The sequence below is a fragment of the Sceloporus occidentalis genome, unplaced genomic scaffold (genome assembly GCF_023333645.1).
Source record: "Sceloporus occidentalis isolate IW3139 unplaced genomic scaffold, rSceOcc1.0.p SCAF_386, whole genome shotgun sequence".
Lineage (NCBI taxonomy): Eukaryota > Metazoa > Chordata > Lepidosauria > Squamata > Phrynosomatidae > Sceloporus > Sceloporus occidentalis.
In genome coordinates this window covers 367,676-388,322 of record NW_028317366.1, presented here as the reverse complement: position 1 = coordinate 388,322, position 20,647 = coordinate 367,676, and the positions used below count along the sequence as shown (strand labels likewise).

The 20,647-nt window shown below is 42.8% G+C and overlaps 2 protein-coding genes across 2 annotated transcripts; both read right to left on the bottom strand.

The window, feature by feature from the left end:
• Positions 1-4,200: 4,200 nt before the first annotated feature.
• LOC149273319 (coiled-coil domain-containing protein 77-like) lies at positions 4,201-8,857 on the bottom strand. Its single transcript, XM_089506473.1, has 11 exons — positions 8,829-8,857; positions 8,439-8,658; positions 7,645-7,787; positions 7,453-7,549; positions 6,989-7,061; positions 6,681-6,769; positions 5,976-6,124; positions 5,515-5,761; positions 5,225-5,350; positions 4,701-4,853; positions 4,201-4,347 (listed from the first exon to the last, which is right to left on the bottom strand). Exons 1-11 carry the CDS (start codon positions 8,855-8,857, stop codon positions 4,201-4,203), a joined length of 1,473 nt encoding a protein of 490 aa, XP_089362599.1.
• Positions 8,858-11,252: 2,395 nt separating this feature from the next.
• LOC149273318 (homeodomain-interacting protein kinase 2-like) lies at positions 11,253-19,452 on the bottom strand. Its single transcript, XM_089506472.1, has 13 exons — positions 19,314-19,452; positions 16,946-17,543; positions 16,441-16,564; positions 16,064-16,183; positions 15,753-15,846; positions 15,486-15,663; positions 14,880-15,024; positions 14,356-14,447; positions 13,982-14,218; positions 13,374-13,631; positions 12,128-12,333; positions 11,875-12,038; positions 11,253-11,696 (listed from the first exon to the last, which is right to left on the bottom strand). Exons 1-13 carry the CDS (start codon positions 19,450-19,452, stop codon positions 11,253-11,255), a joined length of 2,799 nt encoding a protein of 932 aa, XP_089362598.1.
• Positions 19,453-20,647: the final 1,195 nt, after the last annotated feature.

The window sequence follows — 20,647 nt, the reverse complement described above, 5'->3', positions numbered from 1 at the left end:
TTCTGTTTCAGTATTTACGTTACCTGCCCCACCTATACATTACCTGTCTCACCTATACGTTACCTGTCTCACCTTAAGGACCCGCCCCTTCCCTAACCGTCGATGCCGCTTCTGATATTCTCTGTCCTCTCCGACCTGCTTTGTCCCTTTCTGCCTCCTCTTGTTTCCTTGTACGGTGTCCCTGGGGTTCACACACCTTACTCCGAGGGACAGGGTAACTCCCAAACTCTTACCGGCGCCCCTCCCCGTAAAGCGAGCCGCTTACTAACCAAGCCACAATAACCTGTGTAACCCATTCCTACCCGGTGACAGAAGCAGAGATCACAGGTGCAGCCGGCGATAAGAGCTCTTATCCGTCTACTAAATACAAAGAAAGAAACACAAGTACATGAAAGAATAAAAACATGAAATAAAATAATAAAAAAATAAAATAATAATAAAAAAAAAATAATAAAAAAAATAAAAAGCAGTCATCGATCAACAACCCTATCGTTATTTTGGAACAAGAATAAGGGAGAGTAAAAATAAAAATGAATGAATTTGCATTCTGACATTCGGTGGAAACTCGGTATACACAAAGGGCGAGATAAAAGGACGGCTCAGGGTGGGCTTCCCCTCCAGGGGTTTAATGCGAACGTCTCCTGGTGACTTCTAAGAAGCAGCGGCGTTCTAATAGAAGATGAAAAGGTCATCGGGTATCGTGTGGGTGAGCCGCGAATAAATAATTTAAAAAATAATAATTTGTCGGCTTTAGGGGTCTCCTTGTACAGCGCCACGGAATACGATGGCGCTTTCTTATTCAATAAATCATAATAATTCCTGCCCTTGCAGGACTTGTGCCTCTGCTGGTAGATACTTGGAAGCTATATGTATGTAATTCCCTACTTAGAACAAATCAGTGGACACGAGAATGATATATTGCTCTTATTCTGGAGGGTTGTGCAATGAATGCAATGATTACTAAATGAAGACATATTGCAACACAGACACACACAATAAATACACCATCCAAGTGTCACTGTTAAGGAGGAACAGTCCCTCTTTCCTCCTCTAATGTTGCTTTTCTCTAGGCGCTCAGAGCATTTGAGGATATCACAGGCTTCTATAGCCCAGAAATGAATAGAAATTACATATTTTTAAAAAAAATATTAAATTATGTAAATAAAATACATTATTCTTCTTTTAACCCTATTTACATATATTGATCAAAAAGCGGCACGGGCGCCATCACCAGCTTCACTGACAAGAGTCGAGCACGACACCTATAGATTTAATGTAAATCAAAGAAATATCCGTCCATCGGAAAGAAAAGTCATTTGAAACGTTGGAGGTGTTTGTAAATTTAAAGGAAATCGGACGTCTCTCAGCAGCTCTCGGCTCCGCAGACGTCTTAAGGTCTTGCGTTTTGCCGCACCCTGATTTAGACTAATTATTATTATAGTTCATAGACTTTAACGACTTGTCTGAATCCAGCAGAACAGGGCTGGTACGAGCTGCTACCCATCGAGAAGGCGAATCCTCCTGTGTATTGTGTCAGGTAGCTGCACGCAAAGCATAAACACAATGAAAACCCTGCATGCGGATAAACAACAAGGACACACGCGTGTTCTGCTCATGTCTGAGGCAGCCACTATGTACCCCCATGGCTCTCTTGGACCCTAGGCGGCTGCCTACTTTTTCCCTGCCCCACGCAGATGATTTATGAGGATCTGAGTATTAAGGATTGAGAAGTATAGCTGGACGAGTCGGTGTCGGCTCACAAAAAGCAAAGTATGAGCCGGAGCCAAGCTGGCTCAAAGGATCCCTCCGGCTCCTCTCGTTGGGTTTTTGGTCCATATGGATGCTTTCAATGACTTGCCATCTGGCACATGGCTCATCAAGCCAAGCCTTGTGGTCTGGCTTGACTTTTACTGCCAGCTCACCCACTGACTGTATTGTTTAGAGCCGGGGCCACCATCAGAAATCTTGGGACCCAGTACAAATATCCCTCTGCCCCGTTTCCCCCCACTGCCCTGCCTTATGCTATAAATAGGACCATCAGGCCCCAAAGTCTGTAAGGCTCAATTCTGGGGGCCTGTGACAGACCATGGAGTCCGCGGCCCCCTGCTTGCCTGGACCCCCTACAGGGATACTGGTTCTACCCCATTGATGAAAGTCCTGTTTACAGCACTGACTTTTTTATTTTATTTTTAATATGGATCCCATAACAATAAAAAGCTTAAACCAGCATGAAGGAGAATATAAAATTAGCAATTATTAAACCTGCAAATAAGATCTATTAATTCATTTGTAGACAGGTTATAAGAAATATAATAAACGCCAGAAATTTAAGATTAAAGCTTCAAATCACCTGGGATAGTAATTTTTTTTTTGATAGTTTAAATCATTTTCCTAAATCCCACCCAAGGTATTAACATTTAGTCAAAATTTAATTTTTAAATAATGTTGATTTGATAATGAAAATACTAATCATTGTTTTGTTAGAACACAGAATAGGAATTGTTCCTCTCTAATTGTGAGTTATATGTTATTCTGATGTAGCACTTGATACCTCCACGGGGAGCGGACCAGATATCCCTGGCTCATTGTGAGCTAGAAGCAAATGAACAATTAAACATTGAGAGCAGTTTATCACAAATGTCATGTTGTTATCGCGTTACAGTCCTTAGGGGATAGAAACTCAGGAAGCTGGCAGGTACCCCAGCGTGCGACACACCTTTTGTGTTCTCCCAAAACAATACAACACCTGAGCACACAGGCAGGGGCCACACCTGTACAGAGGTTCGGTACGAAATTCTGTGGCCCTCTGGTGGTCACAAACGGAACAACAGGACCTTCTTAGAACCTTGCAATGTTTGCTTTGCTTTTAAAGTACAAAAAAAGGAATCTAGAATGGAGAATCTATATATTTCAATATTTTACTTACAAAGAGTACCGCGGCTCTTGTGACTAAATCAAGAAAAGCTAAAACAATGTTTTTACCAAAAATGAATGTTTCTGAGTTTAGGTGTGATACTAACCGCACTTCCAATATTTAGACAGCTGTGTTATCTTTATAACGAACATTCGGTGCACTTAATGGTGCGGTATACAGATAACGCTTAAGACAGAAACTAAGGTATTTCCATATTAACTAATTAGTTTTAAAACGGCTTGATTATATTTATTTTAATATCAAATACCCAAAAGGTACCATTTTTTATATTGCTTTCAAATATGTATAAAGATCTTCAGAATGCCTGAGGACATCTTGCAAGTTATCTATTACCCCAATATTCAACGGTACAATTCTTACTGCTTTTCTGTATCACTGCAGGGGATGGGGCTTTATCATCCTATAACAGAGATCTGGAAAAGAGGATTAAGGACCTTTAGTGCATCTAAATTTTGACAATTGGTTATGAGACGATGGGGATGTTCCGAGAACCTCATTACATGTTCCCACTTCTTAGCCTAATAGTAGCCCCTTTCTTTGAACACTAGCCGGCTAGACATGCTGGGATGCCAATAACAGCAAAGTAAAGTAGCCCAGATAGGATACAAAAAAAAAAATAATTCCACAATGACAATGGAAGACTTCAATTTGAATATTAAAAATTGAACAGATGTTTATTAATCATATTTGGTTTTTTACACAGCCAGGCTATAAGAAATTCGTTTTTGAAAACAGATTAAAAATGTTCAGAAATTGTAATTTCATCTGAATAATAAATTAAGACTATTCACAAAAAAATGGTTTATTGGAGAGACAGAATAAAAGCAATAAAGTTAACCTTTAATAAAATAAAACTATTAGTATTATAACTGCATACACTAACATGTATTGTTTCGAAATTAAATACAGGAATGAAGTGAGCGTTTAGCTGCTTTTAATTCTACGTGTAAATAGAAAGTATCTACATGGATGGAATTTGGATCCGATGCCCGCTTGACTTAACTCTCTCTGTGCTGCAGAAGCATATTTATGAAGCGCCAAGCCTTATTTTAGCAGAGTGAGAGCATAAAAAGTGCAATATAAACAGGCAAATAATGCACAGTCACTCAACATGAAACTTTTATTTTTGGTTGAAAAAATGTCCACACAATTTCCCATAAAAGAAAGATGATAAAAATGAAAAGTTCTGCAAATATTCAGGCACATGCCCTTTAAATCAGAGATCAGGCACCTCATTCACATGGCCCGTGTTCAGGACTGCGTCATCATCCTATCCTGAGCTCATTCTCCAGGCCGTAGATTTTGGCTTTCAGGCTACGCAGCTCCCCTTGGATGTTGCGCGTCCGTTTGTTCCCCTGTCGCACAGCGTTTAGGATGGCGAGGTCCTGATCAGGACCGATGTTCAATGTCACCTATAAAATTAACGGAGACATTAGGCGATTGCACAGGTCGCTGATGACGATAACCCCTATTAAATATTAGAGATGGTCCACCTTTAGGAACCTTCTTACAAGCTTTATATACATAGTGCTTGCAAAGCCACAAAACAGTTAAAAGATGATAGATTTATAAGAAGTAGAATGCTATTTTTGTGTATATGTGCATTAATACTGCATTTGGTACTGTCACAGGAGGAAGAGCACGGGACTACACATCGCCACTTATGTTTAAAGACTGGAATATACATACACATATATATATTTTTAAGTGTTTATATTTCACATACTTTATAATGAACACTCCATCACAGAGGCTGAAAACTCACCTTGAACAGTTGCTTCTCTACATCTTTTAGTCTCTGCCTCAGTAGTTTGATGTCATTCTTAAAACCCTCCACCTCCATGTTGCGCCTCTTCTCCAGAGCTTCGTAGCGCTTTGTCATAAGCTGCAGACGCTTAGCCATTTTTTCGGAGCGTTCCTAAGAATTGTAATGAAGGCAGATTAGCTTTCCAGTGTGGTGGGGGAAGCATGAGCGCTAGGTAGGCATATTGTTCATTGGGCTCTCCATGAAGTCTCCCCAAATTGAGACGCCACTGCTTTCAAGGTTAGAAGTCAAAACCCACAGTGCAGATCTTAATGACCTTTTTTGCGTTCCACCCATAATAAGGGCAAAATTGGCCCTTTTTTCAGCGAAGTAAAAATGAAAATGTTGATGCTATAACGAGGCCAACTCGGTCCTCACTGAATAGGTCCTTGTAGACTCCCATTAACCAACACACAGTGTCATAAGTACCAGGAATCACTGCACAAAGATTTTTACTTTATTTTAGAGTCACCTGTATACCTTACCTTGAATATTTCTTGCCCCACATCTCCTTCCTCCCGGATCTTTGCTAGCTCATCTTCCAATGACACACATTGCTCTCGGTACATATCAGAAAGACGGTGAGCCTGGGCGAGCTGCTCTGATAGGGCCTGGTGGAAAAATAGGGCAGTCGCTGATTTCAAATAACACACAATGAGAAAAGGATTATATTTTCAAAGCTAATTATTTATAATGGAAGTGCTGCAATTATACCCAATAAAAAAAAAGCAAAATACAGGTGGAACACAGGGAGATCAATTAAAAATAAAATTACCTTGACCTCTTCGCTGCGTGACGTCCTAGCAGCTCTTTCAGCCTTAGAAAGCCGTAGAACTTGCAATTCATGTTCTCTGTCTCGCTCGGGATCATGAGCCAAGGTCAGCTGCTCTCGGCAGCGGTCGAGCTCCCTCAGAAGACGGTCTTTCTCTGCCATCCAAGATTTCTCATTAGCACGACTCTCGAATTTCAGCTGCAAGAAGTCCCTTGTGCTCTCGTACAGCAGCTTCTGGGTTTTGTTCAATCTGATGAGAGCAAAGGACAAAGATTAAAGAAGAAAGAGACAAAAGGCAGAGTAAATAATAGACTGTACAGTATGACTGGCTTAGCAATAAGGCACATAAGAGGGTACTTTCAGCGACGTTCAATGCTATACAGCAGCAGCACGCATTGGCTTCTATTGTATCTAAGGTGCGAACGTCATTATGGAACTAGAATGTTAAAGGTAAAAAGACTCACTTTTCGGTTAATTGTTTGACTTTGTCCTGGTCCCTCTGGTGCTGCACTTGTGCCTCTTCAATGCGAATCCTTCTGTCGTCCAACAAAGACTCTACTTGCTCTTTGGAGAGACGCGTCTGCTCCTCTAGCTGGGCCTGCAGGGCCTCTATCTGGAGAAAAGTGTTGAAAGGAGTGTTGGTTAGTGGGGTCACCATTATCTGCTTATCTCGCTAACCCTAAAGCCCAAGACTATTTGAGCACCGGCAAAGAGAAGTTCAAGGATCCATTTAACAGAAGAAGCCAACAGGTAGACCTTCAGAACCACCACAATTCTTCTCTGGCCTGTAGTCAACATGCATTTTACTTAACGAGTCACTATGTTTATGTCTCAGAACTTTGTTTCCGTTGTGCCCTCTACAAACCACTATGGATCAGCCTGAAACAAGCGTCAGTGACCAGTTTTGGAGAGAGCTGGCAGACAACATCGATCCTCGGGCAGTGACGCAGTTATGGAATTTGTAATAAAATGCGGGACTGCACACCAGTTACGCCTTGAAATGTAAATTGGAATTTTCATCATATTTCACATTAATGGATAAAGAATACATAATCAATGATAGCTCTTTGTTGGCTGGCGGGGGTGTACACAGTGAATGGTAAGCTGAAGACGGGTTTAGCCAAAAGCATCTGCTGCAAACCATGGACTGGGAACCGGTGCCTGTTTACCTGAAGCAACAGTGTTTGCTCATCAGCCTTCTCTGGAACATCGGCCACATGATCTTTCCCCGCAGATTTCAATGACACTCGTTTACCACCTGAAACAAGGAAAAGGACTTAGAAATTGTGACAGTCGACCAAATGACAAATGCACAGAGTATGACAATTATTAATACTTAGCCACCATGAACTTAGTGTTCCATGGAGCTAAACGCCTGTTGGTATATGAGGTTCCCTTTTTTTATTTAAGTTCTAAAGTAATATGTAACCAAATGATCCCACTGCTATACCGATCATTAACACCATGGCTCCCTCACCTAGCCGTGCTGTACACTTCTCTCTCCGCTCATGTGGGTCTCCTGACTGGATTGCTCTCTGGGGTATGGTGACCTGTCAGACATGAAAGAATCAAGAGACTTTTAGCCAGCAATTGTACAAAAAAACACAAATTGATGTTTCTACTATGTGCTTTTTTTCTGATTAAAAACTCCCCTATAGAGGGCCTGAATTACAACTGTTCCCCAACTATATAAAGATCATTCATTAAACCATGAGACAATAAATGTTTCAGCTACCTAAGTATCAACAAAGAATTCAAGATCTAAGATTCACCCAAATACAATACCATATAGATTGTAAAGTGCTGCATAAATTGTTTGCGCTATATAAAAAAAAAAATTAATAATAGTAAAAAGGTAGCAAATAATTCTTCATGCTAGATTGTATTATTCATCTAAATAAGCCGTGAGGTGGAAATACAGACAGCAGAGGTGGTCCCCACCTTGTTTGGGGGCTCCTTATGGAAGTAGGTTATTTCACCATTGCTGGTCCCAACAAGAGCCAGGAGTTTGTGTATCTTCTTTCTGTCCTCCAGCTCCCTGTGGCAGAACAGCAGATAAATATGAACTCTTCCGTTCCATTTCCATATTATAAAGCGTGTTGCATTACAAATGGAGTCTTGTGATCGTCTCACCTGATTTTAAGCCGGTCGTTCTCAGAGTACAAACGCAGAACTTGCTCTCTTTCCTGGAAGAGGAAAACCTGCATGTCGCTCAGCGCCTTCTGCAATTCTGCGATCTCTTCTTCTCGCTGACGCATTTCCCACTGCAGTTTATGCTGTGACAGAGAGTAGGACATTAGAAACTGTTCAGCGCCCGCATCCAAATAGTCAGATTATGACTTGACCTAATGTGAAAATGTCTGCGTTTTTGTATTTGGATTCTTTAATTTTATAATAAACACGAATAAACGAGGACCCCGTGCAGCTCACCTCTTTTATAAAGTAATCCGCGCCGTTTACAGGAATTTGGTTTAGATTTCTCTTTACATGGAAAAAGCCTTGCCTTGTCATACTTACGAGCAATGCAAGTTTCTGGTACTACCCATTATCATGAGAAATGCAGAAAACTCACACATAGTTATTTTTAAAAGTATTTTTTTCTATATTTTTATTAGAAGAAAAAAAAAGTCTTGCTTTCATTATTCTTAAAAACGGCCACTACCTTCTGATTGGCCACAATTTAAAATTCATTCCAATATCGCTGCCAAACACAAGTAAGCGTGGACATTTTTTTCAACCAACCGTAAAATGTTTTGACTGCTGACATGAGAAATGGGGTACTTTTCCCCAATTTAATAGAGGGACAACATGGAAAGGATCCACAAGCTGCTCAGTGACCCAAAAACGAGTTGAGCCGAAGACTCAGCTAAGCGGAGGCCGATAGAAGTGTCCCTTCAGTAAGTTAACAAACAGATGCGTTCACGGACCTGCTCTTCGTACGTAGCTTTGTATTGTTCCAGCCTCTTCACCAGATCCTCATGTTCCTCATCAAACTCCGCAATCTTCTTCCGGTAATACTCCAGCAACTCCCGAGACGGGCGCAGATACGCCAATCGCTCGTTAATCGGAGGCAGAGGGGTCGTGTCCACCGGCTTCGGAGTGTCGCCAGAAGACAGGGACGAAGCCTGTGACAGAGAAGCTTCATACCTGAGCCAAGAAGAGAAGACATTGCCTTTAGTGTTATCCAATATTAACATGTATTGTTAATAAAGTAATTGTAAGCTCTTGAACTACAAGCATAGAACTAAACATCTCAGCTGCCGTCTGCTTTAAGGCATGATCAGTAACCAAGTCTGATGTAGAACTAAATGTCTTACCTGCCACCTCGGCGGGGTGTCACTTCCATTTCTATGGCTATTTTTTTTATAAGAAAGAAAAAAAAAACTGGTTAACGATTTTTCCTAGTTTACACACGTAATTCCTTCCTAGGAATATCATTTAAACCTCAGAAAATCTTTGGAAAATATACAAATAATGGCTTCAGGTAGACACGGCTACTTTTGCATCCAAATAATTTTTTGTTCAGTAGCCGTGTCTACCTGAAGCCATTATTTGTATATTTTCCAAAGATTTTCTGAGGTTTAAATGATATTCCTTTAGTGCTTTATCACCATAGCAACCAGAGGACCACTTACACAGTTGCCATGGTAGCTTGACCACTTTGAAGCATTGCACCCCATAACAATCACAGAACTGCATAATAATGAATAGGAAATCAATGTCATAGTTTTGTAGTAAAATGCAACAGACCCACCTGTCAGGTATCTAACCCAGTCAAATACAGTGCAGTCTGTCTCTAGTGCATAAACTCTAAGCCTGATATAGATATATATGTTTATCTCTATAGAGTATATCTCTGTACCCCAATACCTGTCTGTAAATTGTTCCCCTCAGCGATCTCCGCGGTTCTGCTACCGCCAGCTCTCTAACTGTAATGCGAACAGTGCGCTTCCCGCTTCCCAGCCAATCGCAACGCCTATCCATTGCCATGGAACCGAATTCTCCAATCACAAGAGGCAATACTGGGCACCATCTCCCGCGGCATCATGGGAGATGTAGTTCCGCTCCTTTATTGGTTGCGTGTTTGTTCTCGTGATGAGACCGTCATGCACTAGAACATAGCTTAAGCCCTTGAGCCCCCTAGCGGCACTAGCGAGTTAAAAAACAGTAAAGCATATTTTATGGGGAAAAAGTAATAGGAGGGAGGCAGAGATAATGTATACAGTGTGCAACCAAATGAGTGGGGTCTTCAGGAGTAATGGCATAGGCAAACCCAACTGCAAAGATAACATACCACCCAAGTGTCCCTGTTTCACCTACTGTAGATTCCAGAAGCTCTGAATGTTTGCTGGGTATGGGGGTATTGCTCGGTTCTACTGCCCTAAAAGCCCCGATAATGTGTATAGAAACTGCAGGAAACGGCTTTATAAAATATTTAACTTAAATACATTCTTCTTTTTATTAAACCACATATTAGGGGGGGCCCTTCCTTCTGTCTCCTTCCCACCTCCACATGCAGAGAGAATAAACAGGATGGTGCTTGGAATCCAGCGCACATCGGGCTCCACAAAATCAAATAACTCCAGATAAAGATATGAAACGGTCAGCATTTATTAGGTCCCGGGTTTAAAGATCAGACAGAAAACATGAGGTTTTGTGTTAGGAGTTGTCATACAACATGGCGGGTGTCACATCTGTGTCACTTCTGCAATAGACCCCTTGGCCATCGCATATCTCTGTCACTCTGGCAGCTGACGGGTTAAACCATAATTGAATTGACAACGTGAGGTCGAGAGGCTCAGACAAAAACTTAAAAGTATATATTTTTTACAACCCTAGAATAGTAAGTGTGGTGATACCGGTTTAACCCATTTATGTGACATGGGTTATGGAATGGAACATAAGTCGGTGCGAGACATGTCTAAGCTATTGTGCAACTTTTCTTACAGGAGAAAATATAGATCTATTGGATAAGCTTATAAAACGGGCTACACCTGGTTGCGCTACATTGTAGCGCAGGGGAGGGACATTTCCTTTACTAAAAGTTTTTAAAGTGACGTGAAACAGTGAGAGGTTAAGCAGCTGCGTCCGCTTCACTCCGTTCGATTCATCTTAATTCCCAGTCCTTTCCTTTCTGATCCGCACAGCGCCAAAAGATCAGGATCGTCCTCTGTCTCCTCACTTCATGGATTCCTCCGAGAAGAGGATTTTAACTTTCCCGTTTCTACCCTCATCCCCTTCACGACGTCCCAAGATTCCATAAATTAAAGCCCTTAGAAAAACCCGAGGGACTCTCCAATAACTCAACCCTAATCCGAGATAAATAAATATAAACTTCCTCTCGTAACCCAGTGGGGTTCCAGCCACGTTCCTCGTACATTTCCCACCCTCCCCAAGAGCAGCAAGTCACAATGTCCAGTGGAGATGTGGAATCTCGCAGCCCCAGTAGGACTCCATCCTCATCAAGGAGATCCGATTCACAGTTCATCAGAGCCAGACCTGGTGCTACCGAGAAATAAAATAAAAAATACACGGCTGGAGACGGACTGATAACCCTGCGGTTCTTTGTGTCCAGACGGCGGGCCAATTATGGAGAGACCCTTCCTTTTGTTTTTTTAATTTTTTTTATTCTTATTCTTATTCTATAAAACTAAAATGTGACCCACGCTAACCCCGTAGGCCTCCAGATAAGATGTTGATCTATCCGCAAAAGCACCTGCCTCTACCCCACCACCTGAGCCCTATATGTAAGGGTACTGACTGACAGTATCAGGTGGGCTTAGCGGGTATCCAGTGTAAACGCTGGAAGTGAAGCAGGCTGGGATGAAAGTCTGATGGGCAAACTGGGCCTGGTACTGGCCAGGGTGGAGGCTGGGGTAGGGAAATAATCCTGGGGTCATGCTAACAGGTATGTTGCTGGTGTGGTATCCAGCATGCTTCGCCGATCCTTGGGAAGCCACCAGGTGAGCAACTGTTCCAACGGGACCCGGTGCCTGAGGTGCGGTATAGGTGTACAGGTCGGGCTGGCCGGGAAGGTGAGCTTCAGCCGCCAGGCGATGGCGAATGGCTCCACAGCTGGGGCTTCCACGAGGGAAGTAATACGGAGCCTTGGCACGCCGGCGGGTTAAGAAGACTCGTTGCTTTCGGTGGCTGCTTGTACGCTCTGAGATGTGGTGCTGAGACATCTGTGAGACAAAAAAAAGAAAATAGGTTTGGACCTGGCCAGTCTCCCTCCTCATTTATTCTCCCATACACCCCCCCCCGATACAGAGGTCCTCCTCTGCCCTGACCATCTCCTCTCCTGAAGAGCTGGGTCCACTAGGACTCCCCACCTCTAACCCATACAGTGAAATCTCTCATTACCTGGCTCAGATAAATTGGCTGTTGTTGGAAGGACTGCCTGCCGGCACGTGGCTGCCGAGACGCCGACGTCCCCACAGTGCTACTGGAGGCAGGAAAAGCCGAAGCCAATGATGAATAGAAGAAGTCTGACAACTCCAGTTCATATCCATAGAGGCTGGATGTATCTGCAGCATAATAAAAGTTTATTTAGACATCTGATAGTTCCTTACTAATAAAAATAACAATAATTAACTCAATTTCAGATTATCTCTACCTGGCTGTCTCAGAGATGGTACAAGGATCGTGCGATGGTTGGCAGGACAGGCGCTCTCTGGTTGGCATCTGCTCTCCTGGGCAGTAGAATTGGTGCCAGGACGCTGCCCGATGGCTCCATAGGGGCAGCTGTTGCTAGAAGAACCTGAGAAAGGCGAATCGGGAACGGTGACACAGCCGATTACGTTCCTGTCCTGATTTAGGAGGCTGCAGAGAAAGATGGTTAGAGGTTAATGTTGGATTGTAGTTTTGCCAACCAGGTGGCTATAAGCAGGACTGGCAACATTCAACCCTTGGGTGATTCCGAGCCAAGAGCCCCAGTGACAAAGACCCCCAAACAGTCATTGCCGCCAGTCCTCCGTACTTACAGCCTAGTTAATGCCATTTTATTTTTCTATGAAATTTACCATTTTGTTGCGTTTGTTGCTCTATTTGTCTGCACTAGAGAAGGCTTTTGCGTCGGCAAAGAGAATAATAATTTGGTGTAAGAGCCTCTCATTAGGAGGTTGGAGATGAGATTTAATAAAGGAAGATTAATCACTAGTAAAGCGCAAATCTATGGTTAAACCAGCTTTACAGACTCACCTTAAGGCCGCTTGCCTTTGTTCTTCCTCCTCATCGGAGTCACTGTCGATGTTGAAGACAGTGTCCGGAATCCAGATTTGTTGCCATTGATGGTCAGGAGATCTGCTTACAGAGCCTTCACCCCAGCCACAGGTGATGGATGGGCTATAAGGGGCAGAACTCTGGGGCACTGACCAAAAAGGGGTTGTGTCCTCAGGACTGTATGCGTCAGGAATCGTGATTGTTTGCAGCTGGTGGTCAAGGCACCCGGAAATAGAGCTTTCTCCCCAGCCACAGTTAACAAAGGGGCTACAAGGGGCAGAATTCTGGGGCAGCGACCAGAAAGGGGATGTGTTCTCGTTCATTTGTTGATACTGATCGGGAGAACTGACAAACAGGGATGACGAGACCTGGTAGTTAGAGGGATCCCTAAAGGGGAAAAAGAAGAGCGATAAAGGAGTCTGAGAACAGATCCAGCAATATGGAGATATATTTAAAGAGACCACACAACTATCATACGGATTACAGCGCATGGGACGGCTGGAGTGTCCCTTTAAACAGTCATTTATAACCAATGAAAGCTGCAGAGATCCATAGAAGAAGAACAAATATACATTTAAATTAAATCTGAATTCTGATTGGTTCATTGGGGTTTCACAAACATTTGAGACAGTAGGACTCACCATGGGGCCGCTTGCCTTTGTTCTTCCTCCTCACCCGAGTCACTGGCGATGTTGAAGACAGTGTCCGGAATCCAGATATTTTGCCATTGATGGTCAGGAGATCTGCTTACAGAGCCTTCACCCCAGCCACAGGTGATGGATGGGCTATAAGGGGCAGAACTCTGGGGCACTGACCAAAAAGGAGTTGTGTTCACTCGATTAGACTGTTGGGGAGAACTGACAAACTGAGATGACCAGACCTTGTAGTCAGGGATATTCCTGAAGGAGAAAAAAACAGATAAGGAGTCTGAGAACAGATCCAGAAATGGAAAGTAGAACACGATGGGAAATCGGAATAAAACTGTGTATAAGGTGGGGAGATAATAAAGAAGTGTTAAAAGAAAAGGGCAGAACAATAAGAGTGGACACCATGAAAATTTAAAGAGACCGCACAACCATCATCTGCATTAAAGCGTATGGGATGGCTGGGGTGTCCCTTTAAACGGTCATTTATAACCAATGATTGCAGAGATACATAGAAGAAGAACAAATATACATTTAAATTAAATCTGAATTCTGATTGGTTCATTAGGGTTTTTATTACTAACATTTGAGACAGTAGGACTCACCATGGGGCCGCTTGTCTTTGTTCTTCCTCCTCACCGGAGTCACTGTTCATAGTTGACAGCTGGTGGTCAAGGCACCCGGTAATAGAGCTTTCTCCCCAGCCACAGTTAATGAAGGGGCTACAAGGGGCAGAATTCTGGGGCAGCGACCAGAAAGGGGATGTGTTCTCGTTCATTTGTTGATACTGATCGGGAGAACTGACAAACAGGGATGACGAGACCTGGTAGTTAGAGGGATCCCTAAAGGGGAAAAAGAAGAGCGATAAAGGAGTCTGAGAACAGATCCAGCAATAAAAAATCAAAAAGTGATGGGAAATAGGAATAAAACTGTGTCTGGGGTGGGGAGATAAGATGATGACCATGACAGCGGATCTTACCTCCAATCTGCCAGCTGCGGGGAGTCTGCCACACCGGCCAGTTGTTGCCAGGCCGGGGAAAACAGGATCTGTTGTGTGCCGCCGGGCCATGCCTGCCGTGGAAAGAGCGCATAGAACAATTACACACACATATATATATATATATATATATATATATATATATATTAACCCTTCAAAGGTGATCTGAGGGTTTAATCACATAAAAACCAACATAAACAGGTTTTTTGGTATCTATGGCAACAACCTATCACTGTGTTTTTTGTGTCACATGACTATTACGTTTTCCCAACAAAAAACATTCAACTTTGAATCTGCCCATTTACCCTGGGACTCTGAGACTGGGCAAGGCCACAGCGTGGTTATTTCATGGTTCTGTACGGAATGCCGAAGCAGAATCAACATTTCTAATACCCGAGACACGTGTAAATCAGTGTAATGTTTAAATAAATCATTTTAAATTATGTTAAAACATCATATTAAAACATCGTCACGTCTATCCATAAGCATCATGGCCTATGCCTTACCTGGCTGTGCACAGGGTCAATCTGATTGTTAAAAGTCATAGTCAGGTTGGTAGAGGTTCTGGGGGCCACAGGTGTGATGAAGGGCATCTTGGACTGGTTGACCCGCCGCTTACAGATCTCCATGCTCTGGAAACAGGATTTTACACTGTGGATAAAGAGAAAGACGAGAGATAAGGTGGGAGAAGCGAAACCAGAACGTGTACAGGCAGCAGAACAGACGTATTAAATATATATTCAAGCGCTAGGGGACAGTCCTATGTTAATAACCCTCTTACTACAAATAAAAATCACCAAGGATCTTGAACTGGAGGTGGAGGGAGGAGATGACAAATCTGGATCGTAACAAATGTGACTTCCAAGCCTTCCCTTAGCTGCCAACGTCACATAGTAATGGTATTTCACCAATAGCTGTGGACTCCATACTTCAATTTAGAAGCAAATGTATCTCACATTCAGTTCCTACACTATGTATCATATTTATGAACACAATCTTCCTCTACTTTGTTGCCAATATTTCCCCGTGCCCTTCTCATTTATCTATTCTCACTCCTAACACTTTCCCCCATTACTAAGACCACTCCTTAGGATGTCAAGAAGATGCCATACTGTGAGCTACGCGGGAAATCCAGCAGGTGGGCCATGGTCACGAAGGGGTGGTTGAGAGTCTCGCTAGATGTTATTCTTTCGTCCGCATCCATACTCAGCATCTTGTTTAGCAGGTCGATGAACTCCCGCCTGTCTGACTTCTCCACCAGCAAATCGCTCCCTTCCAAATCTGATGCCACTTTCGCCTAAAAAAGGTTTACGTAGAAAATTATTGACTTTTATCACCAATGTTAATAAGCCAAGAGCGGCGCAAAACAGGATCAAAACCCACTACCTGAGCCATGTCCTCCAGACTATTAATGATGTACATTCTGGTCTCCTTGGAAGTAACGCCGGTCTCCGCTTCATGCTCTTCAGGGGTCTAAGAAGAAGAAACAGGATTTGGCATTAATTAGTTGGTTGAAAAAGATAATTTGTCTGAATTAAGTTAAGCATAACCTAAAATCATTCTATCAATCTATCCATGGTCAAAAATTCACTTTTAAGAGAAAGCAACACAAGTTTTAGTTGATTTTGGACTTTGCTATATTCAGACTAGCTTCAGAGAGCTCCTGTATAGCTGATATTCAAGAAAGTACCTTTAATCTCCACAGCGGGTATGGACAATATCTGCTCCGATGGAAGAAGCGAGTGGTCTTTGTCCCGGTGCTAAGTAGACGCTCCGCCGGTAAACCCTGAGTGTCCGAGATGTAACGGATCTGCGGAAGGCAGAAGAACATTCATACTAACTCATGATAGCCCCTAAAACCCGATACTAAGCTTATTCGTAGCTCACATTTACATTTAGACACATAGTGAAGCGGCCTCTTTATTAGCGACAACTATCTGGCACGGCTATAACTGATTGTATCCAGGTGGGACGTGCTCCGAGATGCCCTTCTACTACCCACTATTGTGAAAGGTGGTTATTTGACATAATAATGTTGAGGCAGTAAGAGACCGTCATCCCACTTACCATATCGTAGTCCGATTCTCCAGGGTACAGAGGACACCCTAAAAAGAGCTCAGCGATGACACAGCCCAAGGACCAGATGTCAATGGCCTCGCAGAATGGTAGCCCCAAGATGATCTCAGGAGCCCTGCGTGAGAAATAATAGGGATTAGAGGGTTGGCTCAATATGGTTAATCTAAATGCTAACATTGGCAACATTGTACATGAAGATGGCTAAAGGCTTAACATTCTAAAACTATAAACTACTTTAGTGAATTAAGATATATTGTCAGTTTACTTAAAATTATTTTCAAAGACTTTTACTATAAAGAACAACTTCAATGAAAAATTTAAGGATTTTAAAGTCAACATCTAAACAAATTTAAATCGATTTCTTCAAAGTATGAGCCGGAGAAACATTCCTTCCCAAATCTTCAGGTCTACAAAGATACAAACCCCATAGAGGCCTGGAGACTTAAGCCAAGCCTAACTCTAAGAGACCTGTGTCTGAATACAGAACTTTTCTTACCTGTAATAAATGGTCTGCAGGTTGCCGGCACATACAGAGTTGGTGATATTACTCGCACATCCAAAGTCTATGACTTTCACTCTGTATGGCTGCCTGTGGGGGTCGACCAGCATGATGTTCTCTGGCTTTAGGTCCGTGTGGACCAACCCCAGGCTTCTCAGCTTCATGAGGGCCGTGCTCACCTGCTGCAGGACAGGTCGGATATGTTTAAGGGGCAACGGGCTGAACGTACGCTCCCTCATGAAATCATAGAGGCTTTGATGAAGCATCTCAAACACAAGGCAGATGTGGTTCTTGTGTAGAAAGCACTCATATAATTTCACAAAGTTGTTCTCATCAGGGCCTTCCCTGCTTAGCCGGCCCAGGATGTTGGCTTCAATCTGGCCTTGCTTGGCATACACAGGGTGGTTCTTCAAGATCTTCACAGCCACTGATTCGTTGGTCCCCCTTTTACACTTCACGACCTGTCCGAAGGTTCCTCTCCCCAAAAACTCCAGAACCTTGTAGGTGTTGGTAGTGGAGCTCAGCACCTCATCCTTCTTCAGATGGTAATCCCCCAGGGTGGTCTCGGGGCAACAGAGCGATTTAACGCTCGTCACTGTTGAGAAAACAACAGGTTACTTTTCTTGTGACGTTATGCTATTAATGGTAAAAATAATTTGCAGAATGCAACGTCATCACACGGCCACAAAATCTGACATTTACCCAAAACAGCCCAGTCCATCAACCAAAATATACCAGAATTACATCTGCCAGACAAAAGAAGAATTCAAGCATTTAAGCAAAACAGAACCCAATATAGTAATGAAATCCCTGACAAAGAGTGATTTAAACAATACCTGGTTGTCTCTTTGGCGAAAGAGACTGCATTTTGTAGTCATAATAATCTATATCAGACTGCTCCATAGCAGCACATCCAACTGAGCCCAGTCAGATGATATGATTGTCAGCTCACCAGAAGAGAGAAAAACATAAAGGCTTATGATGTCACAAAAACGATGACTCTTGAGCACAGTTGCTAGGCTTGGGTTCATTATGACTTCATAGCTTTTTTTTTTTTCTTCTTACACCCTGTTCTTCTATAACATTGAGAAATAAAGCAGAAAACCCAAAACATATGAAAGTCTCTGACTCTTACCCTATACAGAAGCTGAATGTTGGTTGGGTGATGTAGGTTTTCTGGGAAAAGCACAAAGAAGGGCAACTAAAAAGGTGTAAAGATGGGGGATATGACAAATGTTTAAATGCTAAGTGGTTACAGATGTACGGGAGGTAAATAAGGAGGAGAAACGCCGGGACGTGTCTTTATGGACCTTGCATTGCTGACCACTATATGGACAAAAGTATTGGGACACATCTCTTATTTCTTGAAAGGTTTGGGCCCCTTAATTCCCGTAAAGGGTAATGTTAATGCTTCAGCGTACCGACACATTTTGGACAATGTGATGCTTCCAGCTTTGTGGGAACAGTTTGGCCCTTTTCTGTTCCTGCAGGACAGCGTCCCAGATCACAAAGCAAGCTCCATAAAGACATGAATTGAGGAGTCTGGGGTGGAAGAACTTGGCCGACCGCACAGAGCCCTGACCTCAACCTCATCGAACACCTTTGGGATGAACTGCACTGCGATGCCATCAAAGTCCCTGTTGGCGTAATGGTCATGTGTACATACAGTATGTGTATATATATATATATATATATATATATATATATATATATATATATATATTGCCATCGTATGGGTGGCTACTCACTTCAATTTCCACAGATTGGTTCAACTGCATTGTTAGCAGATACTTGATGCATTCCGTGAAATTCACAATATCCCCCCCCCCCCCCCCCGTTAGACGCCTGAGATAATAAAATCAAGGGTAACGGTAAATCTCTTAATGGATGAGCGGCTTTTATGTTGTGCTGCCATTAAGGTGACAGGGGCCACAATCTATTGTATTGCGGAAATAAGTGTTCGCTTGTACAAGTAACATGAAGTGAATGGGTTAAATTATATAACACTTTCTGGAAGTTCATTGATTCTAGAAAAAGTCCTTCATTTTCCCAGTAAGGTTTGAATAGATTTGTACCTTTTATGGCCCACCTATACTGTCAGGAACCTTAAAAATGTTTAAAAGGGCAAAATGTATTATGTTTCATTTGTTGTCTACCACTAATAAGAGGCAGGCTGTGGTGTTGCGGTAAATATGTTATGCTTTAGACATTGGCTATAGTGAGCTGAGAGAGGCAGACATTTTTAATCCTCCTTCACTGATCCTTAACTGTAATCAAGTTAATGAGAAAAAATATATTTTAAAACATATATGATGTAGTAATGTATCTGCAGTGACTACACAGGGTCCGGGGTTGGCGACATCACACAGCAGAGGTGGTCTGGTGGCAGTCAGCAGAGTCAAAGCAGTGATGGCAGAAGGAGGTGTGATGGGCACGTGGGATGTGGGAGAAGCCGTGGTTGTGGTATAGATGGTGCTGGTGGCTTTGGTTCCTGTGGTACTCATTGTTGACGATGTGTTATCCGTCCTGGTCGTTGACTTGGGAGGCAGAGTCGTAACAAAAGATGGAGCCACAACTGAGCCAGACCCCCTGCGGTGGAGGATTGTTGGCGCACGTGCGCGCACACACACACACACACACACACACACACATCCCACTCTGCAACATTAAGCTGCAACCAATTTACTCTGTCCAGTCCCTCTTTGGGTACCTGATGTTCCTTTTTTCGTAGCGTTCATATCACCAATGGGTATGAATGCATGCAGTGATGTTAATATTTGTGGCTAGGTCCTACAATCATCCAATGGGCTCCTGCCACCCCCAGAACCGACCACTCCTATTCTTTGAATTGGACGTTACCTGTTCTGATTCCCGGGACCTATATAAGGTTGAGCGGCACAGACCCCCCCCCCCCGTTGTGTAAATGGGCCAGTTGGAGTGCAGCCCCCCAGACCTTCCCACCAATGTCTATGTCACCTAGGCCAAGATCCGCTGCTGGGGGTATCAAGGGGTCCTACAACCCTAAAAACCACAATAATGTGGGTCTCTATGATCCATCATTCCGCAAAGAAACAAAATGCTGAGAATCCAGAACTTTGTAACATTGTGTATACAACGCATTCTATTTATTCTTTAAATCTTCTCTTAGCGCAACCCGACGAGTAGATTAGTGGATAACGTATAGAAGAGACAGCGCCAGCAGGACACAAGGAATACATTCACACACAGGCACAAAAGTAGCTGCAAGTGAAACGATTTTAGAATAAAAAAAAAATGAAAATCACAAATTACAGTTCTTTTATTCCCTTTTTTTAACCTCATCAGTACTGAAGGGGTTAACCACGATTACATACCATCATTCACATAACAATGTGCCCACAGCTTGGATTTTAGCGGCCATTCCTTCTTCATAATTCAAGAGTCTTAGTAATTGCTTCGATAAAAAGGTTTCCACTCAACAATTGACAATTCCAAAATTAACCCCATGGCTGCCGGAGGAGATTGCCATGCATCGCATATCTCCGTCACTCTGGCAGCCAAAGTGTTAAAACATAATTGAAATGACAACCAGAGGTCGAGAGGCTCAGACAAAAGTGTTAAAAAGGTAAAATGATATATTTTTTTTCTTTTTACAACCCTAGAATAGTAAGTGTGGTGATACCGGTTTAACCCATTTATGTGACAACCGGACGCTCCTCA